This window comes from Euleptes europaea, unplaced genomic scaffold, assembly GCF_029931775.1.
Source record: "Euleptes europaea isolate rEulEur1 unplaced genomic scaffold, rEulEur1.hap1 H_1, whole genome shotgun sequence".
In the NCBI taxonomy this organism is placed as follows: domain Eukaryota; kingdom Metazoa; phylum Chordata; class Lepidosauria; order Squamata; family Sphaerodactylidae; genus Euleptes; species Euleptes europaea.
In genome coordinates, this window is record NW_026612049.1 from 4,758,527 (window position 1) to 4,778,261 (window position 19,735).

The following is a 19,735-nucleotide window of genomic DNA, read 5'->3' on the forward strand; positions in this document are numbered from 1 at the left end:
GGCAAAAAATGGAAGGAGAGGGAGCTAAGTACCCTGCGATGACAGTAAGATCTGGGCTAAGGCCACGCATTCTGAACCAATCCCAAAGTAATCCCGCCATCAAACAAAGCGGGGAGGAGGGAAGTGGGTTAAAAACGCCACCCAAGAGTTTCAAGCTCCTGTTTCCCCAAGACTTGCAAAAGCAAAGAGCCCTCAGAAAGAGTTTCACAATTACTCCCCTTCTTAAAGGTTTCCTTTTTATGTATTTATTATTATTATTATTTTGAAATACCTGAGGCAAAGGACAATTACTGTTGCATTGTAAAATCCCTCCACTGGACCTGACAGGCCAGGTGGAAGGGGTGGGATTGGAGTTGCATGCCGGAGGAGATACTTGTAAAGAGAAGCAGCTGCAGGCAAGAAAGATCTCTGCCCCCCAAGGGACAGTTGGTGACTTTTCCAGAGCGCGGAGAAGTCACAACAAAAAAGTGCGGGGTTACCAGCCCCGCGCTGCAACCCGACCCCATAAAGAGCCAGTTGCTGTAAAGCAGAAGAGCCAGGAGCCGGGAAACTACACTGCTGTTGCCCCGAAGCTTTGTGGCCCCACTCAATCTTCCAATCCTTCCTGCGGCGTCCTGCACTCGCCGCCACCCCTGCATGGAAAGAGGCCGGAAGCTGGCCGCGCACCACTTTTTAAAGGTGCGGGGAGACCCACGAGGTCAGGCAGCTGCCTGACATCACTCCCCCATGCCCCCCGCTGGCCAGGAAGACTGCAGGGCCGGCGGGGTCTCGCGGGACAAGCGGCACCCCCCCTGCCTTGAGGGCACCCCCTCTTCTCCCCGGAGCCGCCCGGATAGGTCCACGATTCCCGACCTGTTTATTCAGGTAGGGTTTTCTTTTAAATACTGGATTAAAATCCACTTTAGAGCCAACTTGAAAGATCTAACGTTCTGTCTTCTGAAGGATCCATACAGGGCCAGCTGGTTCTCGGCAATTTTAGCCAAACGTAATCAAATTGGAATTAACCTGGATGAGTTATTAATGCTAGAGGAAAAAGCAGCTTTTTATTTACTCAAACAACGACTCTTAGATCACAAATATCAGAAAATATGCCCTCTCACTCCGCCAGTATGATCCCCACTTAAAATGGGTTTGTCAATATTACCCTTAAAGACGCAGCAATACTTTAGTACACTGGAGGAACCTCTTCAATGGAGAGCATTTATGCTAGCTCGACTCAATTCCTTTCCATCTAAGGTTTTATATGGGAGATTTACTAAGACTCCCTTTAACAAGAGGGTATGTCCATGCAGAACGAGCCAGCCAGACGCCCTACATCACATTATCTTAGATTGTCGTTTACCTGAAGAACCCCATAAAAAAATTATATTACCCTTAATCAGCAAATGGATGGCCCCTTATAGAACATCCACTTGCCAATTCTTGCTGAACAACATAACAACTGATGTTATGGTGAAGGTGGCGGAGTTTTTGGCAGAAGTTGTTAAGGTTAAGATTCAAACTTAATTTTAATATAGATATGTATTATCTGTTTATCTCTGACCCTGTGACCATCAATATTATGCCAATAAAGGTTATCTGATTCGGATTCTCTTTTCTACATGGATCATCCTTTTCTGTCACTTGTATTTCACCCTGCTTTGCCTTCTTGTTCTAAAAGATCTCTTGCTCATCTTCGTTAAGTGTAATGTTTATAACCATTTACGTTTGCAGACACATTCATTAGCAGTCTGAATGTGTAAGCATTCTTTCTGAATACGTTTTAGTTGGAGCAGTCTAATTTCCTGTCTTATTGTAAATGGTGTTTGTAATTAAACCTCTGCTTTGCTTTGCACAAATTACAGAGTTGTTGTTTGAACATGAATGTTAGCAAAACTTCCTGGATTTAAAAGGAGTAGAAAATTCAGCAGGTGGAAAGGCTGGTGTACAGATATAGGTATGTAGCAGTTTCATTATGAAAGATGATATGGAAATCTGCTAAATTAAATAAATAAATACCAACATAAGCCCTCAACAACATACAGGAAGACAAAAACACAAATAGTGCAGAATTTCAGGAAAACACTAAATGATTAAATGTCTTCAGAACCTTAATGTGAAGTCAACCTTTTGTAGTACGAAAAATCTCAACTGGAAAGACCTTGGATCGTATTGTGAGTTTCTACACTTTCAAAAACCAAGAAAAGTTGTGGTGTAAATACAAAAACTAAATTATTGTAATTTCAGTAAATTCTAAAATAATTATATTTTAATAAATAGACAATAACCATGCATTCCCGAGATTCGGCGTACGGGAATGGCGGAGAGAAGGCTCAAGCGAGCCACCTCCTAAAGCTGTTCGCTGTATGCTGGAAAAAAAAAGCCTTTTCGTGGCTTTTTTTTTGTTAAATGGGGCCTTTCACCCCATAGAGAACAGTGAGGCTGCGCCTGCTAAAAAGCAGGTGCAGCAACGCTGTTCTTGGTGCTGGCGTAATGGGGCAAAAGGGGACAGGAAGCTGCCTACTGGTGGCTCCTCCCCCGCCCCACCCCAAGAACGCCCCCCCCAAGCCTGCGCCACAAGTCTTCGCTGTGGTCTGCGCCATGAGGAGACTGCACTGGCGAAGGAGCGCTGTGCAGCTTTGCGGCACTCAACTGCTGACAGAACTGCCCTTGCTGCCAGCGTAAGTGCGTCTTGTGCCATGATTAGACATACTTACGCTGGCGGCGAGGTCACGCCGCCTCCTAAGAGGAATCGGCCCCCAACCTCAGCAATGCATGGTAAGTAAAACATAATAATTATAACATATAAAATTCTGCTATTTTCAGTTGTAAGATAAAAGACCAACATGGAAATCACTCCAAAGGGGGAGTGAACACTGACTCTATCTCAAAAGTCTAACATTGCAGACCTCATGTTACAGAGCAAATGTGCATACATTTGTTTGATTCATTCACTACATACTGATATTACAGTATCAAACTGATCTTGTATGGGACTGAATCTTCCAAAGACATTTCTTATATTAGAAAAAAACTGAATCAGAAACAGCAGTCTCCTGAGGATTTGAAGCTAGTACTTGCTAAAAGTTGGCCATATAAATCACATTGCATCAGTGTTGAAATATCTGCACTGGCTTCCAGTTGCGTTCTGTGTCCAATTCAAAGTAATGGTTTAGATCTTTGTAGACCTAAATGGTCTGCATGCAGGATATATCAGGAACTACCCTCTCTATTATGACCTACTGAAGAGTTAAGTACAGACTGTCATGGTGGCAGGGTGTTTTTCAGCAATGGCACTAAAAATGTTTGCTACCTCAGGGAAATTTGCTTAGTTTCCCACAACGGCAACTGGCAATTAGTGGCAACAGAAGAGTGCTATTCCAGACAGCTTTTAATGTTGATGTCTTCTTGCCCTTAATTCTAATTCTGTTATCCTCTTCTGGATTTTAAACTAGATCACACATAGATTTTTAGGGAACAGCCCTAAGCATGTCTACTGAGAATCCTATTCAGGTCTATTGAATGGGGCTTACTCCCTGTATAATGCTCTAGGGCACTATTAGTGTCTTTTTGTTGTAATGGTATAAAATAGTTTACAAATTTTCTCTCATTTGTGTTGTAGTAAAACTGTTAGGCAAGACATTATACTTCTATTTTGACAGGTTGAGCACTAATGTCTTGGCAACCAATGACCTATGAAACCATGGATGTCAGATTTTAAACTATGTCTTCTGGATCTAGACAACTGTTTACTCTTGGGCACAACAGCTTTTGAACTGTATATCAAATGTAGGCTAACATAAACATGATCTTTTTGTTCTTGTATATGGGAAACTGAAAAACAGATACTTACTTGAAAAGTAACTACTTGTATTTCAAGAGCAGTTACCAAATTTATTTCTTTTAAAGAAATGATTGTAGTTAAATTTTGGTTTTTCATATGAGATGCACAGCAATGGTAACTATCAGGCCTATTACATTGTTGGTATTTTGGCTGGAGCTGAATCAGCATGTACAGCTTCATTTTCAACTTTTTTTTCTTTTTTAATTTTCAAGACTCTATTTTCTTATTTAATTAAAAACAATATTACTGAGAACATTAAACAATCATGACAGCACTTAAGAAAATTTATTGGCTATGTTAGGATGGGAGATATGTGCTTGATCCATAAAGAACTACTTTAATTGAAGCAGAGTTTGGAGTAAAAGAGGTAAATAGCTGAATGCACACAAAATGTCTGTACTTTCTTTTAAGAAGCCATCATGATTTTTTATGTGCAATTTAAACCAGTACTTACAACTGTGCCTACTCTGTATGGAATCTTTGAGCAGAGGTTTTGAGGAATCTTAATGGCTTCTAGGATGAGAAATGATATAATTTTGTAATCTGACCTGACTACCTGTACGTATTGATTTTTCAAGTGATTCGGTTCCATTAGGTGAATTGCTGGTGTGTTTGAAAACAGGTTATGGGGAGTCATTGCCAAGAAATGAAACCTCTCATGCACCATCTTTAACTGCTTTTATGGGGGGGGGGAGGGGGAGGAGAGAGATAATGGGCATAAGATATATTTTAAAGGGGGAAAGCTATTAAAGTGTGCATCAGTACATTCCAACAGTGATTTTTTTCTCTTCGATACTGCTTTTTCAGTGTATGTTTCACTGAAGTAAAAGTTACTTTACCCTGACATGTCCCCCCCAATTTCTCCCATACATGCATTTGTATGTGCTTCCTTATATTATAAATGCTTATAGTTGCCTGTATAAGTCAAAACCTGATTACCATCTGTACTAGTGAGTGGCTTTGACAGAATGTCACTAGTTATATCGCTACTAGTATTAAAAACATAAGAAAGGCCATACTGGATCAGACCAAGATCCATCAAGTCCAGCAGTCTGTTCACACAGTGGCCAACCAGGTGCCTCTAGAAAGCCCACAAACAAGGCAACTGCAGCAGCACCATCCTGCCTGTGTTCCAAAGCACCTACTATAAAAGACATGCTCATCTGATCCTGGAGAGACTAGGTATGAATCATGACTAGTATCCATTGTGACCAGTAATGATGAATAGCCCTCTCCTCCATGAACATGTCCACTCCCCTCTTAAAGCTTTCCAAGTTGGTAGCCATCACCACATCCTGGGGCAGGGAGTTCCACAGTTGAACTACGTTCCTTTAATCAGTTTTGAATCTCTCACCCTGCAGCTTCAGCAGATGACCCCATGTTCTAGTATTATGAGAGAAGGATAAAAGCATCTCCCTGTCCACTCTCTCCATACCATGCATAATTTTATAGACCTCTAACATGTCTCCCCCAACCACCTTCTTTCCAGCCCTAAGCATTTTAACCACTCCTCATAGGGCAGTTGCTCTAGCCCCCTGATCATTTTGGTTGCTCTTTTCTGCACCTTCTCAAGCTCTGCAATATCCTTTTTAAGGTGTGGTGACCAGAACTGTACACAGTATTCCAAGTGTAGTTGCACCATAGATTTGCGCAAGGCCAGTATGATAGCAGCAGTTTTATTCTCTGTTCCTTGTCTAATTATGGCCAGCATGGAATTTTTTACAGCAGCCACACACTGGGTTGACATCTTCATCGAGTGATCCACTACCACCCCAAGATCCCTTTCTTGGTCTGTCGCTGCCAGCACAGATCCCATTGGTGTATAGGTGAAGTTGGGATTTTTTGCCACAATATGCATCACTTTGCACTTGCTGACATTGAATCTCATTTGCCATTTTAATGCCCATTCCTCCAGTTTGAAGAGATCCTTTCGAAGCTCTTCACAGTCCAATTTTGTTTTAACCAGCCTAAATAATTTGGTGTCATCTGCAAACTTGGCTACCTCGCTCTCAATCCATAAGAAGACTTGCCCTTTTATCCCATGATTATGAAGTTTGCTTAGCAGTCTTTGGTGGGGGACCTTGTCAAAAGCCTTTTGGAAATCCAAATACACAGGCCTGTACACATGCTTATTGCCACTTTCAAAAAACTCCAAAAGGTTAGTGAGACAGGACCTACCTTTACAGAAGCTATGTTGGGTTTTGCTCAGCAGGGCTTGCCCTTCTATATGCTTGACAATTCTATCGTTAATAATGCTTTCCATCAATTTACCTGGAACAGATGTTAAGCTAACTGGCTTGTAACTGGCTTGTAATTTCCTGAGACCCCCCTGGAACCTTTTTTATAAATGGGTGTTGCATTGGCCATTCTTCAGTCCTCTGGTACAGAGGCTGATCAAAGGGACATATTACATATCTTTGTTAAAAGTCCAGCAATTTCCCATTTAAGTTCTTCAAGAACTCGAGGATGAATACCATCTGGTCCCTGTGACTTGTTAGTTTGCAGTTTGTCTAGACATTCTAGGATTTCCTGCCTTGTTACCACTATTTGCCCCAGTTCCTCATTCTCCCCTCCCCAAAACCTCTGTTCAGGAGAAGAAAACTGCCTTAAATCTTCAACAGTGAAGACAGATGAGAAGAATTCCTTTAGCTTCTCACAAATTCCTTTATCTTCCCTAACAGCACATTCCTAAGGCCACAGGCACTGCGCCGCGGTGGAGAGAGGCACAGCAATGCCACAGCTAGGAGGCCTCCTAAGGGGCTTAGTGGCACCATGCATGGCCACAGAAAATAAAAGTGAAAATAGAAGGGAGAGGGAGAGGTGCAGCTTGGCGGCGGCGGTGGGCCAGGGCGGGAGAGGAAGGCCAGGAGATGTGTGGGGGGGAACAGGAGTTATTTCGCCAGGAAGGACAACTACGGCAGAATGATGGGGCGCTGTATAAGCAGAATTGCCCCCCCCCCTTGCTGGTCATCGCCCCGACCTCCAGTCGCACCCATGCACCACACCTTCTCTTGTCATTACTGCCAAGGTCCCTCCCAAGGAGGTGCCAGGAGCAATCCTCCACTCCTGCCTGTGCCTCCTCTTCTCTGGGGCGACCCTGGCCCACTTGCAAGTTGCCCACCTGCTGGCAGCTCTGGACTTGTGGGTGGCTCGCGGGCAGCAGAACCATTGCCAGGGCAGCAGCTACAGTGAGCGTGTCAGCACCCTCTGGCTCTTTCACAGCGAGGGCCTGGACTGCTTCCACCTGCACAGGGCAGTTATCCACAGGATCCGTGAGGTGGTGGCCATCGCTGTCCATGGCCCTATTTTAGGGCCATCCGTGTCCTGCACATCCCTGTCCTTTCTCCACCAAGTCTCCTTTGTTTCTGTTTCTCAGGGGTCTGAGCAGAGGAGCAGTCACCAGAAGATCAGCTGCAGGCGTGAAGTTAAAAAAAAATTAAAAATGGGGGAGGGGGAGCTTGTCGCACATCCATGATGTCATGAATTATGTGACTCTCCCCAGGGGTAAAGTGCAAACAGGCAGTTGTAAATACAGTGAAGAACTTAGCCTAGGTGCGAAAGGGAAAGTTGACTGCGAAGCCAAACCACACAGATCGACCACGCCAATAATTTGGGGTAAATTGATAGTGCGTTAAGCCTTTATGTTTTCCCTTAAAACCATGCACTCTAACTTAGCCATTTTTTGCTTGGAGACTTCCAGCATTAGCATAGAAACACCTTCACACTGTCTTTCTCTTTCTTGCCTGGCATATGCCCTTGGGCATCTTTAAGTTGCTTTCCCACTTTAGTGTACCAGCCCCTTTCATGTCTACCCCATTCCCGTGTGGGCTATCAGAAGCAATTTTCCCTTTGTCCATTTGCATTGAGTCTGCCCAAACCGGATGCTTCTCAGCTCCTGTCTGCTTCCTCCCCCACCCCAGGCTCAATTTAAAAGCTGCTCTGCCATTTTTTTAATGTTTCATGCCAGCAGTCTGGTTCCATCCTGGTTCAAGTGGAGCCCATCTCTTTTGTATAGGCCCGGCTTGGCCCAAAATGTTGCCCAGTTCCTAACAAATCTAAAGCCCTCCTCCCTACACCACTCTCATTCACGCATTGAGACTCCCCAACTGTGCCTGCTTAGCTGGTCCTGTGCATGGAACAGGTAGCATTTAAGAGAAAGCTACCTTGCAGGTCCTGGCTTTTTTAGTCTCCTGCCTAGTAACTTAAATTTGGATTCGAAGACCTCTGGACCACACTTCCTCACATTGTTGGTGCCAATGTGCACCACAATCACTGGCTCCTCCCCAACACTACCAGACTACCTCAATATTCTTTTATATTGGACAAAATGAGTTAATACCCAGTGGATCTAACCTTTGAAGATTCCCATACAGATGAGTTCTGGAAATTGTTCAAGGATAGAAAATGTAGTCCAACATTTTGAGGGATGTCAGTTCTCTGTAATTAAAGTTTCCCTTTTCAGAGCAGTCTTTACTTCCACAGGTTTCCTGTAATGGATAGTGTAGAAAGAATCAATCTGGTGTTCTAAAAAAATGTTGCAAAGTAGCTTTGAAGATATAGTTTACACAAAAGTCAAGGCCAATTACAAAGCTGCTTCCTGCTTCCTTGGAGCACTTTCTGAGCAGAAGAAAATCTTTTTAAAACCGAGGCTTGGATTTCTCCCTCCCCCCTTCCTTTCAGATTGCTCCATTTTTTATGTTGTTGTTCTTAAAATGCTTTTTTATGTGGCAATTTGGTTTGGGGGATTTTCTCTCACAGTAAGCACTACAAGTAAGCCAGTTACAAAGTAGCATTTAAAGGGGTGGGACTTGATTTTAGCTTGGAGACTGCTGGTGCATAGACTCCCAACAGGAGGTGTGGGTCCAGCGAGCAATGAACCTCAGGTAAAACTCCCATGCATAAATGACCATAATCTGGATCCACCCAAACTATGACCTCATTTAGGATTGTTCTTTAGCCAGCAGGCTGTCATATATCCTTTCCTTTTATCCCTTAGAAGCTCCTTGATCAATTGATCTTGAGCAGCATATGTCTAGTGTTGGAGGGATATAAGGACTGAAACAAATCTTGCCACTGACAATGTAGCCTTAGGGTCCCTATCACTTAGTAAAAAAGGCATTATGTCAATCACAGAGGCATTGGATTTGTATATTAAAAAGGGGGAAATATAGTGCGATCTAAGTTCCTCGTAAAAGCGGCATTCCAAAAGGACATGGGCTAATGAGTCAATAGAGCCAGAAGAGCAAGGGCAGATCCTGTCTGAGTATGGTATATTCAGAATTCTGCCCTGCATTACCATAGAAGGGTTAGCATTCAGTCTAGCCAAGCAAAAAGCTCTACAGAGACGAGGAGTTGTTAGATAATATGTATAGGCAGGCAGACCACGTGGAGGGGGTATTCCGAAGAACTGGGATGAACAGACACGACGAGCACGAAAAGTAGTGCTGTTATAATCGAGCTCTTTAATGCGCTTTTTAATTTTGGCAAAAGCTTCAGTTTTCCCAAGATATATTCCAGCTGCTATATAGTTTAGGTGAGGGAACTTTCCAGCCAAATAGAAAATGGCTTACTGACGGCTTCAAAACTTCCTTCCATGTAGGTAATGTCAGAATCTAAAAGCACCCTGGCCCCAAGGAGAGTCATGAGCATTCTTGAACTCCTGCAGGGAGTGCTGAGTGGATTAGGGGATTCAAATGACTTTCCGCAACCACCAAAGAAAGACTGGGTTCTGTCTGTTTGGGCTACAGAGCCTATTGAGGAAAGGGCAGAACTTCTGTGATAGAATAAATGTTTTGGCCTTCTTTCTGTCTGTGCTTTGTAAAGATCCATAAGGGCAGAATCAAAAGGAAAGAAAAAATTCCAGAAAACTCCCTTCTGGAATGAAGGAGATAGCGATATAGTTCCTACTCATAACATATGCTGTTTGTTTGTTTGTTACAGTGCATAGTCAGACCGGTGCAGGTATTTTGCTGGTCAGTGGCAGTTTGATTAGTGAAAGAAACATTGCTGTATATTGCTTCCATCCTGTGATATCTCTTACTTGACAACTTTTCCTTGGGGGAATTATCTGTTGAGTAAGCTGACGCTGGAGGTGTTTCCCTTTCTGGACCCCATGACTCACAACCAAAGGGGAAGAAGGTAATTCCTTCATGTTTAGGGAGGGTTGGTAACAGCAACCAAAATACTGAGAAGTAGGATGCTGTCCGTTTTTGTAAAGTTAATCATCTGAATTGAAAAATGCATAAGATCCCAATGTCTTGCTTATAAACTTGTCTTAGAACACCAGAATTATATGCATAACTTGTATAGCACCTCTAGGGACAGAACTCAAGTTGTGGCTTATGAGAACAAGTGTGAGAGCTAAAATTGTGGGGCTTGTGGATTTCATTAAGGGCTCCTCTCTTTCTTCCTATAGTTGAACACTAGTTAAAAGTGCTTTGTTCTTTCATTGATGTTGTTCTTTATGCAATGTGTTCTGTAAAGCTGTGGTACATAATACAGTCAGAGATATCAGTGTTTAGATTTGGTCTATGTAATGTCAGTTTCTGTACAATATTGCTCCCAGCTACTTTTCCTCTCTCAGGAGAAAAGCTTCTAGTCTCCGTATGTGTTCTTCAGTGGGAGTGTGGAGAAATGCATTTTGTTTTGAGGCTTCAGCTCTGCCCAAACCCCAGGCTTGGTTTTTAAAAGTTGTTGTCTGTGAACAGTAGACAGGCAGGAGGGGGAAAGTCAATTGCTCCCAAGTATCACCCATACTGACTGGCTTTAGCAAGTACCAAGCCACCAAAGCTTTACAAATGGCCATCCTGGCCAGAGAGAATGAAATAGTGCCAACTCACACCTTGTCTGGAATCTCACACCCAAAAGCTGACAGAGACTTGGAATTCAGGAGGCTAGATAGGATCTTCCTGGTGGTTCCAGGAAGGAGAGATTTGACACACAGAATGGTTAGCTGGTCAGAAGAGATAAAATCCATTGGCACAGAGGGAAAGGGCTGGAGTTTGGCTGATTTCATCCAGAAGAAGGAGCTTTCACACTGGGCTTTATCTTGATGACCACCATCGCCACATGCAGTGGACAAAGTGCTTGCTGCCGAGACAAAGATTCCAAGGTAATGGGAAGCTTTGAGATTGCTGTACTTTCTAACTTTAAAGAGCCTTGTCTTTGAGTAACGGCATATAGGGCATGTACAGAGTTAAGGGGCAGGGGATTGCATGTTTGCACCTTTTTGTTCAGTCCATTTCTGTGTAGAGTATGGGTGTGGTATTTTTCCTTTTAATACATTCTTTACTATTCTAAATGCTGGTAGCTGTGTTCTATACAACTTAGAGCTTTACTGTTCTAGAACACTATTCAAAATGGGTGCAAGGGAAAGGGAGGGATTTGGTTGTTTGCTCACTAATTCCCCAGTAGTGTGGAAGTGCAGTAATATGTCCCTGTGGTAACTAGTTGCTGGGTAGCCTGAGACACGGGCTTTAGGCAGAGCCTTTTATCAGCAATGTGGAAGGGAAGCCTTCTTGGCAGGTAATTCCACAACTGACCAGCTGGTAGTGTACCAGAGGAAAAGCACAATAGGACTCTTCTATGAGTCAGGCAAGCTGGGAGAGATGTCACCAGGCAGAGACCCAGGACAAATGCTGGTGCCTAGATGCCTTGGGGAGCTGAAGTGGAAGAGGCTTCACAGTTCAGAGGACCTATTCTGGCACAAGGAGAAAAGCTTATGAGGACTGTTGTAAGTGCCATAATATAACAACCTTGGAGGACTGTAAGCAGTTTTCTGTGCTGCAAGTGCTCTGTTCAAAATAGTAGCCTTATCTTTTTTTTTAGAATAAAACAGAAGAAATTTATACTCACCTGTGTGTAATATGTGCATTTGATGTGTGTAATATTCAATAATATGTTCATAATATGTTCATATGCATATGTAACATTGATTTCAGGTAACATGCTTAGAATGTCTCATTGAAAGCTTTTAAAAAAGCAGGTGTGTGTGTAATAGAACATATCCAGGGATATGTTTGTGTAATGGTTTAGGGGATTATTAACTGCCTGAAGGAAACTAGCGGTGATTAAATCTTCCTTAGGGACTGAGTGAAAGCTTTAGAAGGGGACTCAACAAACATTTCATAATTTGCTGAAACTGTGTAATGGACACATTGATGTCTTCAGTTTTTAATATGCTGCATGAAAATGACAAAATTGCCTAACTATAAAAATATTTACATCAAATTACTTTAATATTCATGAATATGTGGTTTGTGAATTCATATTTGACCATTGTCAGTAGTGCCTAGTCTATTGCAGAAATTTACACTGTACGTAGAAATGTGTAATTCATTTGGCAATATAATCTAGAGTCATAATATCCAAACTGGGTGTCTTTATTTGTGTAATTTATTTATTTATTGTATAGGGCTACTACATTGATGAGGGTGGCTCTGATATGGGGAGCATCCAAACATTTGGATAATAGAAATGTTTGTAACTGTAAATTAACTTGATGTGAGGAATCTAAGAATCTTAACAATTAACACACCAAGTAATAGAATTCTCATGCCCAAGCTTGTCACAGAGATGATTTTTCTGGATAGCACAATTTTGCTTAGACGTTATCCTGTATACAAGTAGCCTTTACATTGAAGCAACTGGACCACACCATTCTCTTTATGTGAACCTCACTGCTATCTTTTGTTTGTTTTGCAGAGGTTACTATATCGTAATTGTGCCTTTGAAGAAGTCTCATGGGAAATTTATCAACCCATGGGATAGCCCGGATGAAATGGAATTAGATGAGGTACCATATTCTTATTTAAGCTCTTTTTTTTCCTGTAAACAAACAACAACAACCTATGTGGTAGAAGTAGTCTTAATGATTTTGTCCAATTAATGTACCCATGTCAGCAAGTTTGGCTTTTTGGTATCTTATTTCTTATTGAAGATAGACTCTTGGGGCAGAAACAGAAGCTAATTACTTGAATTAAAAGGCATTAAGTTGCAATGAGGCACACGAAGTGTCTGATCTTTGTTGGCATTAATATTTTATTTCTTGCCAATTGTAAGGCATTATGCAGAAGGTGAAATGAGTTGTCAGCAAAAGTATAATCATCATTGATATGAACTCCAATAAAGGTCTGGTTCATTAATGGGGTATTTGCTAAAGCTGAATCAAATGCTAAATTGCAATTTGCTCTGCAGTTTAACTTTTGACCTACCTCACAGTCTCTTTACTTCATTCTTCTGTGCTGGAATATTTCTAACTAGAAAATATTTCTTCTATCATTCAAGCTCTTTTTCTCTATATTCCAGAATTGAAAATAGTTCGATAAGAGGAACGTTGCATAGTCACTAAATACTGGGATAGTGCGCAATTACCATGATTTACAGTGCCATCCAAAGCAAAGTAGCACTATTCTAAGCCCACTGACTTCAAAGGAGATAGAACGGTGAACCTCTGTTTAGGATTGTGCTGCCAGTCATTTTATTTTTTTGTTTCTTTTATATTGTTTCCGTATTTTAATATTTTGGCATTTAGAGTTTGACAAGCAGGAACCCACAAGTACTTGTGGGGGGGGGGGTATCTTATTCTCCCCACTATTTTTTCTTTCCCTTCTTGGAAAGCACACGTAGCTTCTCCCCTTTTTCTGTGTCCCTCTTTCCTTCCCATCCAACAGCCAACCCACCATTATCTGTCCTTCTATCTTCAGCTTCCCCCCCCCCCAACAGCCTCTGCCTAGGAAAAATATGGCACAGTTGTGTGGTGCTGGCCGCTGGCACAGTAGGGAACCCTCAAGGACTCATGGGGGGCACATCACTTTCCCCTATATTCCCCTCCCTGCAATATTTCCTTTTTCCCTCTTCCTGGCAACTCCTATATCCTCTCTCCGCTCCGTGCCTCATTATCTCCTTCTCAGCCATTCACCAACCTACCTTTTATCTGCCATTTTCAGCTATATTTATTTACTTCTTTTATACTGCATCTTCCTCCAACGTGGTGAAAGCAAGTTACATTATTCCCCTCTCCTCCCTTTTATCCTCCCAACAACCACGTGAGGTAGGTTAGGCTGAAAGTATGTGACTGGCACAGTATCACTTAGTGAGCTTCCATGGCAGACTGGTGATTTGAACCTGGGTCTTCAATATCCTCTAACTAACTGTTAGACTGTTAGCCTAGAATGTTGTAGTTGCCTAGCAATAGCCACTGGGTGCTTCCATTTTCGAAAGCTGCACACAGTCCTTTTATTGTTTTGGAGTTTTTTAAGCCCACGAATATATATTTTTTAAGATTTCAGATTTTCCTGCAAACCTGGAATATTTTTCATGTTGATGTGTTGTCCATTCATGGCCCCAGTCACCAGATTAACATATCCTCAGATTTGGCTGACTTGGCTGTTTGAATATACAAGTGGTGGCCCACAATACTCACGAGAGGGGGATTCCTATCCCTCTCTTAACTTACCACCCTCATTGCTGCTGGGGCTGACACAGCTCCTAGCCACCCTCCACCATCACCTATGAGTCCAACACAACTGCCAGGCTCTGCCGCAGAGCCCACTGCAACTTCTTATTCCCCCCATTGTCGCTGCCATCCCTGTGGCCACTGCAGCTCCTGGCAACCCCCCACTATTGCTGACACTGGCAAAAGGCCCAGGATGCCTCCCAGCCTTACTGATGAGCCCACCACAGCTTCTCCCCCACCCATTGCTGCTGTTATCCCCAGGGCTGCCACAGCTGTGACCTTCCTCATAGATTGCTGCTGGGTCCCCCACTGTTTTTCCCCATTGCTGTAGCCTTCACCGGGCCAATGCAGCTCCCGGCCACCCCACCACCATCACTCATGGATCCAGTGCAGACAACAGTATTTAAAGTCCTCCTTTTTTTAGTTTCATTTTTTTTTGGAAACCTGGGGGGTCTTATGGCGACCCTATGAATTAATGACCTCCAAAATGTCCTATCATTAACTGCCTTTCGCAGATCTTACAAACTGAAAGCTTTGGCTTCCTTTATTAAGTCAGTCCATTTCATGTTGGATCGTTTTGTTTTCCTATTGCCTTCAACTTTTCCTAGCATTATTGTCTTTTCCAGAGAGTCCTGTCTTCTCATGATGTGACCAAAGTATGATGGCCTCAGTTAAGTCATGTTATCTTCTTGTAGAACCCATTTATTGGACTTTTTGGTGGTTCATGGTAAATGTTTCCTCCAACAACACATTTCAAAAGAATTAATTTCGAAAAAATTCAGGCCCATTAGAGTCTATGGGGATTTTTTCAAAGTTCCTGTGGGGGCATTTTTGGAGGTAGAGTTCCCAAATCTTCAGGAAGGAACTGCTTCCCTAACCATGGAACTGTAACTCTAACCTCAGCCAGACTCAGCAGAGCCCAGGAGAGCCTGCCAATCATTTTTAAGCTATTTATTTAAGTATTTGGAAATCAATATCCTTTACTATTTTTAAGGCCTAACAGAAGCCTAATTGATAAGAAACAGTAGCTCTACAGCTATGGTTTAAATTTGAGGAAAATGTAACCTAACAAGTACCTAACAGGCCCTTATTAAAGCTAGTAGTGTCTCTAAACTGGCAGTGAACAACAAACCTTCCAAGAGGGTATGCTAGACTCAATAACCCCACCAAAGCTTTATGCAGAGAACACTAGAAAAAACCAAACTGCCACAAAAAACCTCTCTAAAGGCAACAATGAGAATTATGACAACAAAGTACCCTCCCCAAATAATCAATCAAATCACCCCCTTGTTTCAGATGAAAGCCAGAAATGAGGCAGAAAAAAACCCAAATTCCAAACAGTCGGACTGTGAAACATCAAGCAAGCAGTGGAGAAATGGAAGCAGGGCCTCCCCCAAAAATAACGAAATAACCCCCGCAAACTAGCAACACCCCCCCCTCAACCAACCAACAGGCCAAGGCCTGCTGGCTTCTAGCAAAATCTAGAAAATAAGCCCCAAACACAACAACTTGTTTAAAAGGAAAACGATGATATCTCAAACCCTTCAATGTCTTCTCCTCCAGGCAGCAGGCAGAAAGTAATCCAATTCAAGCAGCAAGTTGTAATCCAGCAGGTCAGGATGAGGCACCAGGATCCAGGAATGCAGAGGGAGAATCAGGCAGCAGGAGCTAAAGCCAAGCTTTGCCATCGAACTTTCTCAAACCACTTTGAGGAATGGCCTGGTCTGGGAACCAGACCTGCTTTTATAGTCTTTGGCCAAGCACAGAAAAGTTTGAAAATAATTCCAGCCAAAAAACACCTTCTGTGATTGGTAAAAGAACACTGTTTTTCCTTACCTGGGTTCCTATTGGCCACTGAGAATTCCGGGCCTCCCTCCCTCCACCTCTCTAGGTTGTCCTCTGTTGCAATCCAAGTAGACTGCACCAGCTGGCTTTGCAGCAATGCAAAATGCATTGTTGCCATTGTCCACATGGGAAGCTCCAATGAGCCTTCCTATTGACCACTCCAAGGTGCCTGGTCTGTCTCTCCTGCTGCCCTGGAAACCAGCCAAGGGGCAGGATTATGAAGGAGATAGCTCTCCTTTAAACACAACAAGGGACAGAGACTCCACAGAAGGCAAATAGCCCAAACCTGAAAAAGCCAATATCTATTCGGCTTTTTGGGGAATTGCATATTCAGCTTCGGGCAGATCCCCAGGTTTTGGCATTCGGTAAAACTGAAACCCGGATATTGCGGAAACAGTTAATTTCGGGTTTATTTTTGGTTTGGGTATATTGATATGCACAACCCTAATCACTACTATACCACAATTTCCATCCATTGAATACATTCCAATACATACAGGGATTTCTGAGATTTAAATGGTTGTGCAGTAGGTAGAAATTCAACAGACAAAGCCAATACTAGTTAACGTTTTCTGTATAGTGCTATTTTATAGTGCAAAGGTATGTATTTTCAATCCATCTTTATCTGTTACAATCACAAATCCGCCAGTGCTAAGGGAAACAGCATATGCTTAACTCCCCTACTTAAATCACTGAGATAATTAGCCCAGAATCCTAACCAGATTTACTCAAAAGTAATTCTCAATTAACTTAGTGGTGCTTACTTGCAGGTATTGTGCAGCCTTCTGCAGAAAATGTGCAGAGAATATTGCACCCTTAAAGTACTTTTTAGCAATAAAGTACCGGCAGTCAAAAGGGCTGTGCAAAAGATAATGCAAAGCAGACTCCTTATCTACATTCCACTCTCCAAGGGCCTGCCTCTGAACTCTTCAGCCTTTCCCCGCCATGACTCCCCAAGGTCTCTTTTACACTTTTCTTTAGAAGATTAAATCATGCCACCATCTACTCCCACGGTCAGTTGGAACCAACATGGAAAACTAGTTTATCAGCTGCAAAAGTCCCTTGTTTTTCAGCTTTCCTCAGTTCAGCCAATAGGATTTCTCCAGAAGTGTCCTGCCTGGCCAATGAGTGGTGGATTTGGTTCTTTTCAAACCTTGCTGGCTGCAATGGAGAGCAAACAGATGGAGGTGTCGCCACTTTATCAAGTTGCAGGGGAAAGAAAGAACACATGTATGGAGCTTGGCCAAGGTCATTGCAGGAATACTTAATTAGAAAATACTGGACATATGTCCAGTATTTTCTCAGTTTGATTACTGGAGAAAGGGAAAATAATGGAATGTCCAATTCAAAACTGGACACCTGGAAACCCTAGCATTTTCTCCAGCAACTTGTTAAACCAAGGATCTGGGCTTTTCTCAGAACATAGAAGATGTTAGAGAGTGATACTATCAGTTGCCTCCACAACCCTTATATTTCAAGCCCTGCTAAGGCATAAGAAGAGTCATCATCTAGATTCTGAAAACCAACTAGAGCATTTTGGAAACAATCCATTCATCTCTGTTGGCATATCATCCTTCTTGGTCCTCTGCTGTTGCAACAATGAACCAAGACTTTAGCAGGTCATCTGATCAAATTCTACCTTTCTAATCAATCCTTTACCATTTACTTTAATTTAGTTTTGCCTTTTAAAAGTTTTGGAGATGTAGAGACAACAATGCTTAACTTCTGTCTTGCTTTAACATTTGATACAGCTGAACAACAGAAACAGCAGTTGAAGAGCGGAGAATGCCCCAATGGTTTTAACCTGTAGAACTACACAGTCAAATTCAGCAACATTAATAGATTACAGTCTTTCCGCTGCTAGATGACATTGAACTTCCTTGCAATTAAATTCTTCGGGTCTGTGGTGCTAGTTCCCATAACAAAGGGTCATTATAATCATTGTGTAAGTTGTGGTGCATTAATCTGTATAATACTTTGATAAAGAACATTTATTAATTCAAAAACGTTTGGGTCAGGATGGGCTCTTTCCCACTTTTACTGATACAATTGAGACTACATTGTAGAATTAATGGTGGAAGAAATAAGATATCCATTGACCGGAAAATGAAAATTGTTTCTGATAGAGAGCTGAAGCCCTTGATATATCTTTCACAATTTCCTTCAGTAATAACTACTGAGCTACAGAGAGGACAGGAAAATATTAAAAGAGGGCTGAGGCTGCTCTTCATGTAGCATCTCAGTAATTTTTGACACCTCCAGGTTTCTTTTATTTACATGCCAAAGACTACTTAAAAATATGCAGGCAGTCATTGCACACAGAGTGTCTATGTGCACAAGAGTCATAAGAACATAAGAAATGCCCTCCTGGATCAGACCAAGGCCCATCAAGTCCAGCAGTCTGTTCACACAGTGGCCAAACAGGTGCCTCTAGGAAGCCACTAACAAGACGAGTGCAGAAGCACCATCCTGCCTGTGTTCCACTGCACCCAAAATAATAGGCATGCTCCTCTGATACTAGAGAGAATATGTAAGCAGCATGACTAGTATCCGTTCTAACTAACAGCCATGAATACCCCTCTCCTCCATGAATATGTCCACTCCCCTCTAAAAGCCTTCCAAGCTGGCAGCGATCACCACAACCTGGGGCAGGGAGTTCCACAATTTAACTATGCGTTGTGTGAAAATATACTTCCTTTTATCTGTTTTGAATCTCTCACCCTCCACCTTTAGCAGATGACCCCGTGTTCTAGTATTATGGGAGAGGGAGAAAAGCATCTCCCTGTCAACTCTCTCCAAACCATGCATAATTTCATAGACCTCTATCATGTTTCCCCTCATCCGCCTTCTTTCCAAGCTAAACAGCCTCAAGCGTCTTAACCGCTCCCCATAGGACAGTTGCTCCAGTCCCCTAATCATTTTGGTTGTTCTTTTCTGCACCGTCTCAAGCTCTGCAATATCCTTTTTTAGGTGTGGTGACCAGAACTGTACACAGTATTCCAAGTGTGGTCTCACCATAGATTTGTACAAGGGCAGTATGATATCAGCAGTTTTATTCTCTATTCCTCGTCTAATTATGGCCAGCATGGAATTTGCCTTTTTTTCAGCAGCCACACACTGGGTTGACATCTTCATTGAACTATCCACTACCACCCCAAGATCCCTTTCTTGGTCTGTTGCTGCCAGCACAGATCCCATCAGTGTATATGTGAAGTTGGGGTTTTTTGTCCCAATATGCATCACTTTACACTTACATTGAATCTCATTTGCCATTTTAATGCCCATTCTTCCAGTATGCAGAGATCCTTCTGGAGCTCTTCACAGTCCTATTTTGTTTTAACCACCCTAAATAATTTGGTGTCATCTGCAAACTTGGCTACTTCACTGTTTAACCCCAACTTCAGGTCATTGATGAACAGGTTGAAAAGCACCGATCCCAACACAGATCCCTGAGGCACCCCACTGCTCACATCCCACCATTGGGATAACTGACCATTGATTCCTACTCTCTGCTTCCTATTTTTCTGCCAGCTCTCAATCCATAAGAGGCCTTATCCTCTTATCCCATGACTATGAAGTTTGCTTAGCAGTCTTTGGTGGGGGACTTTGTC

The 19,735-nt window shown here is 42.5% G+C and overlaps 1 protein-coding gene across 12 annotated transcripts in view; it reads left to right on the top strand.

The window, feature by feature from the left end:
• Positions 1-19,735, top strand: part of LOC130492902 (receptor-type tyrosine-protein phosphatase delta) — a 618,706-nt gene that overhangs the window by 438,306 nt on the left and 160,665 nt on the right. For all 12 annotated transcript variants that reach the window (XM_056866670.1, XM_056866671.1, XM_056866673.1 and 9 more), the window contains one exon: positions 12,527-12,617. In XM_056866670.1, coding sequence (XP_056722648.1) covers positions 12,527-12,617 — 91 coding nt within the window. The remainder of the gene's footprint in view (positions 1-12,526; positions 12,618-19,735) is intronic.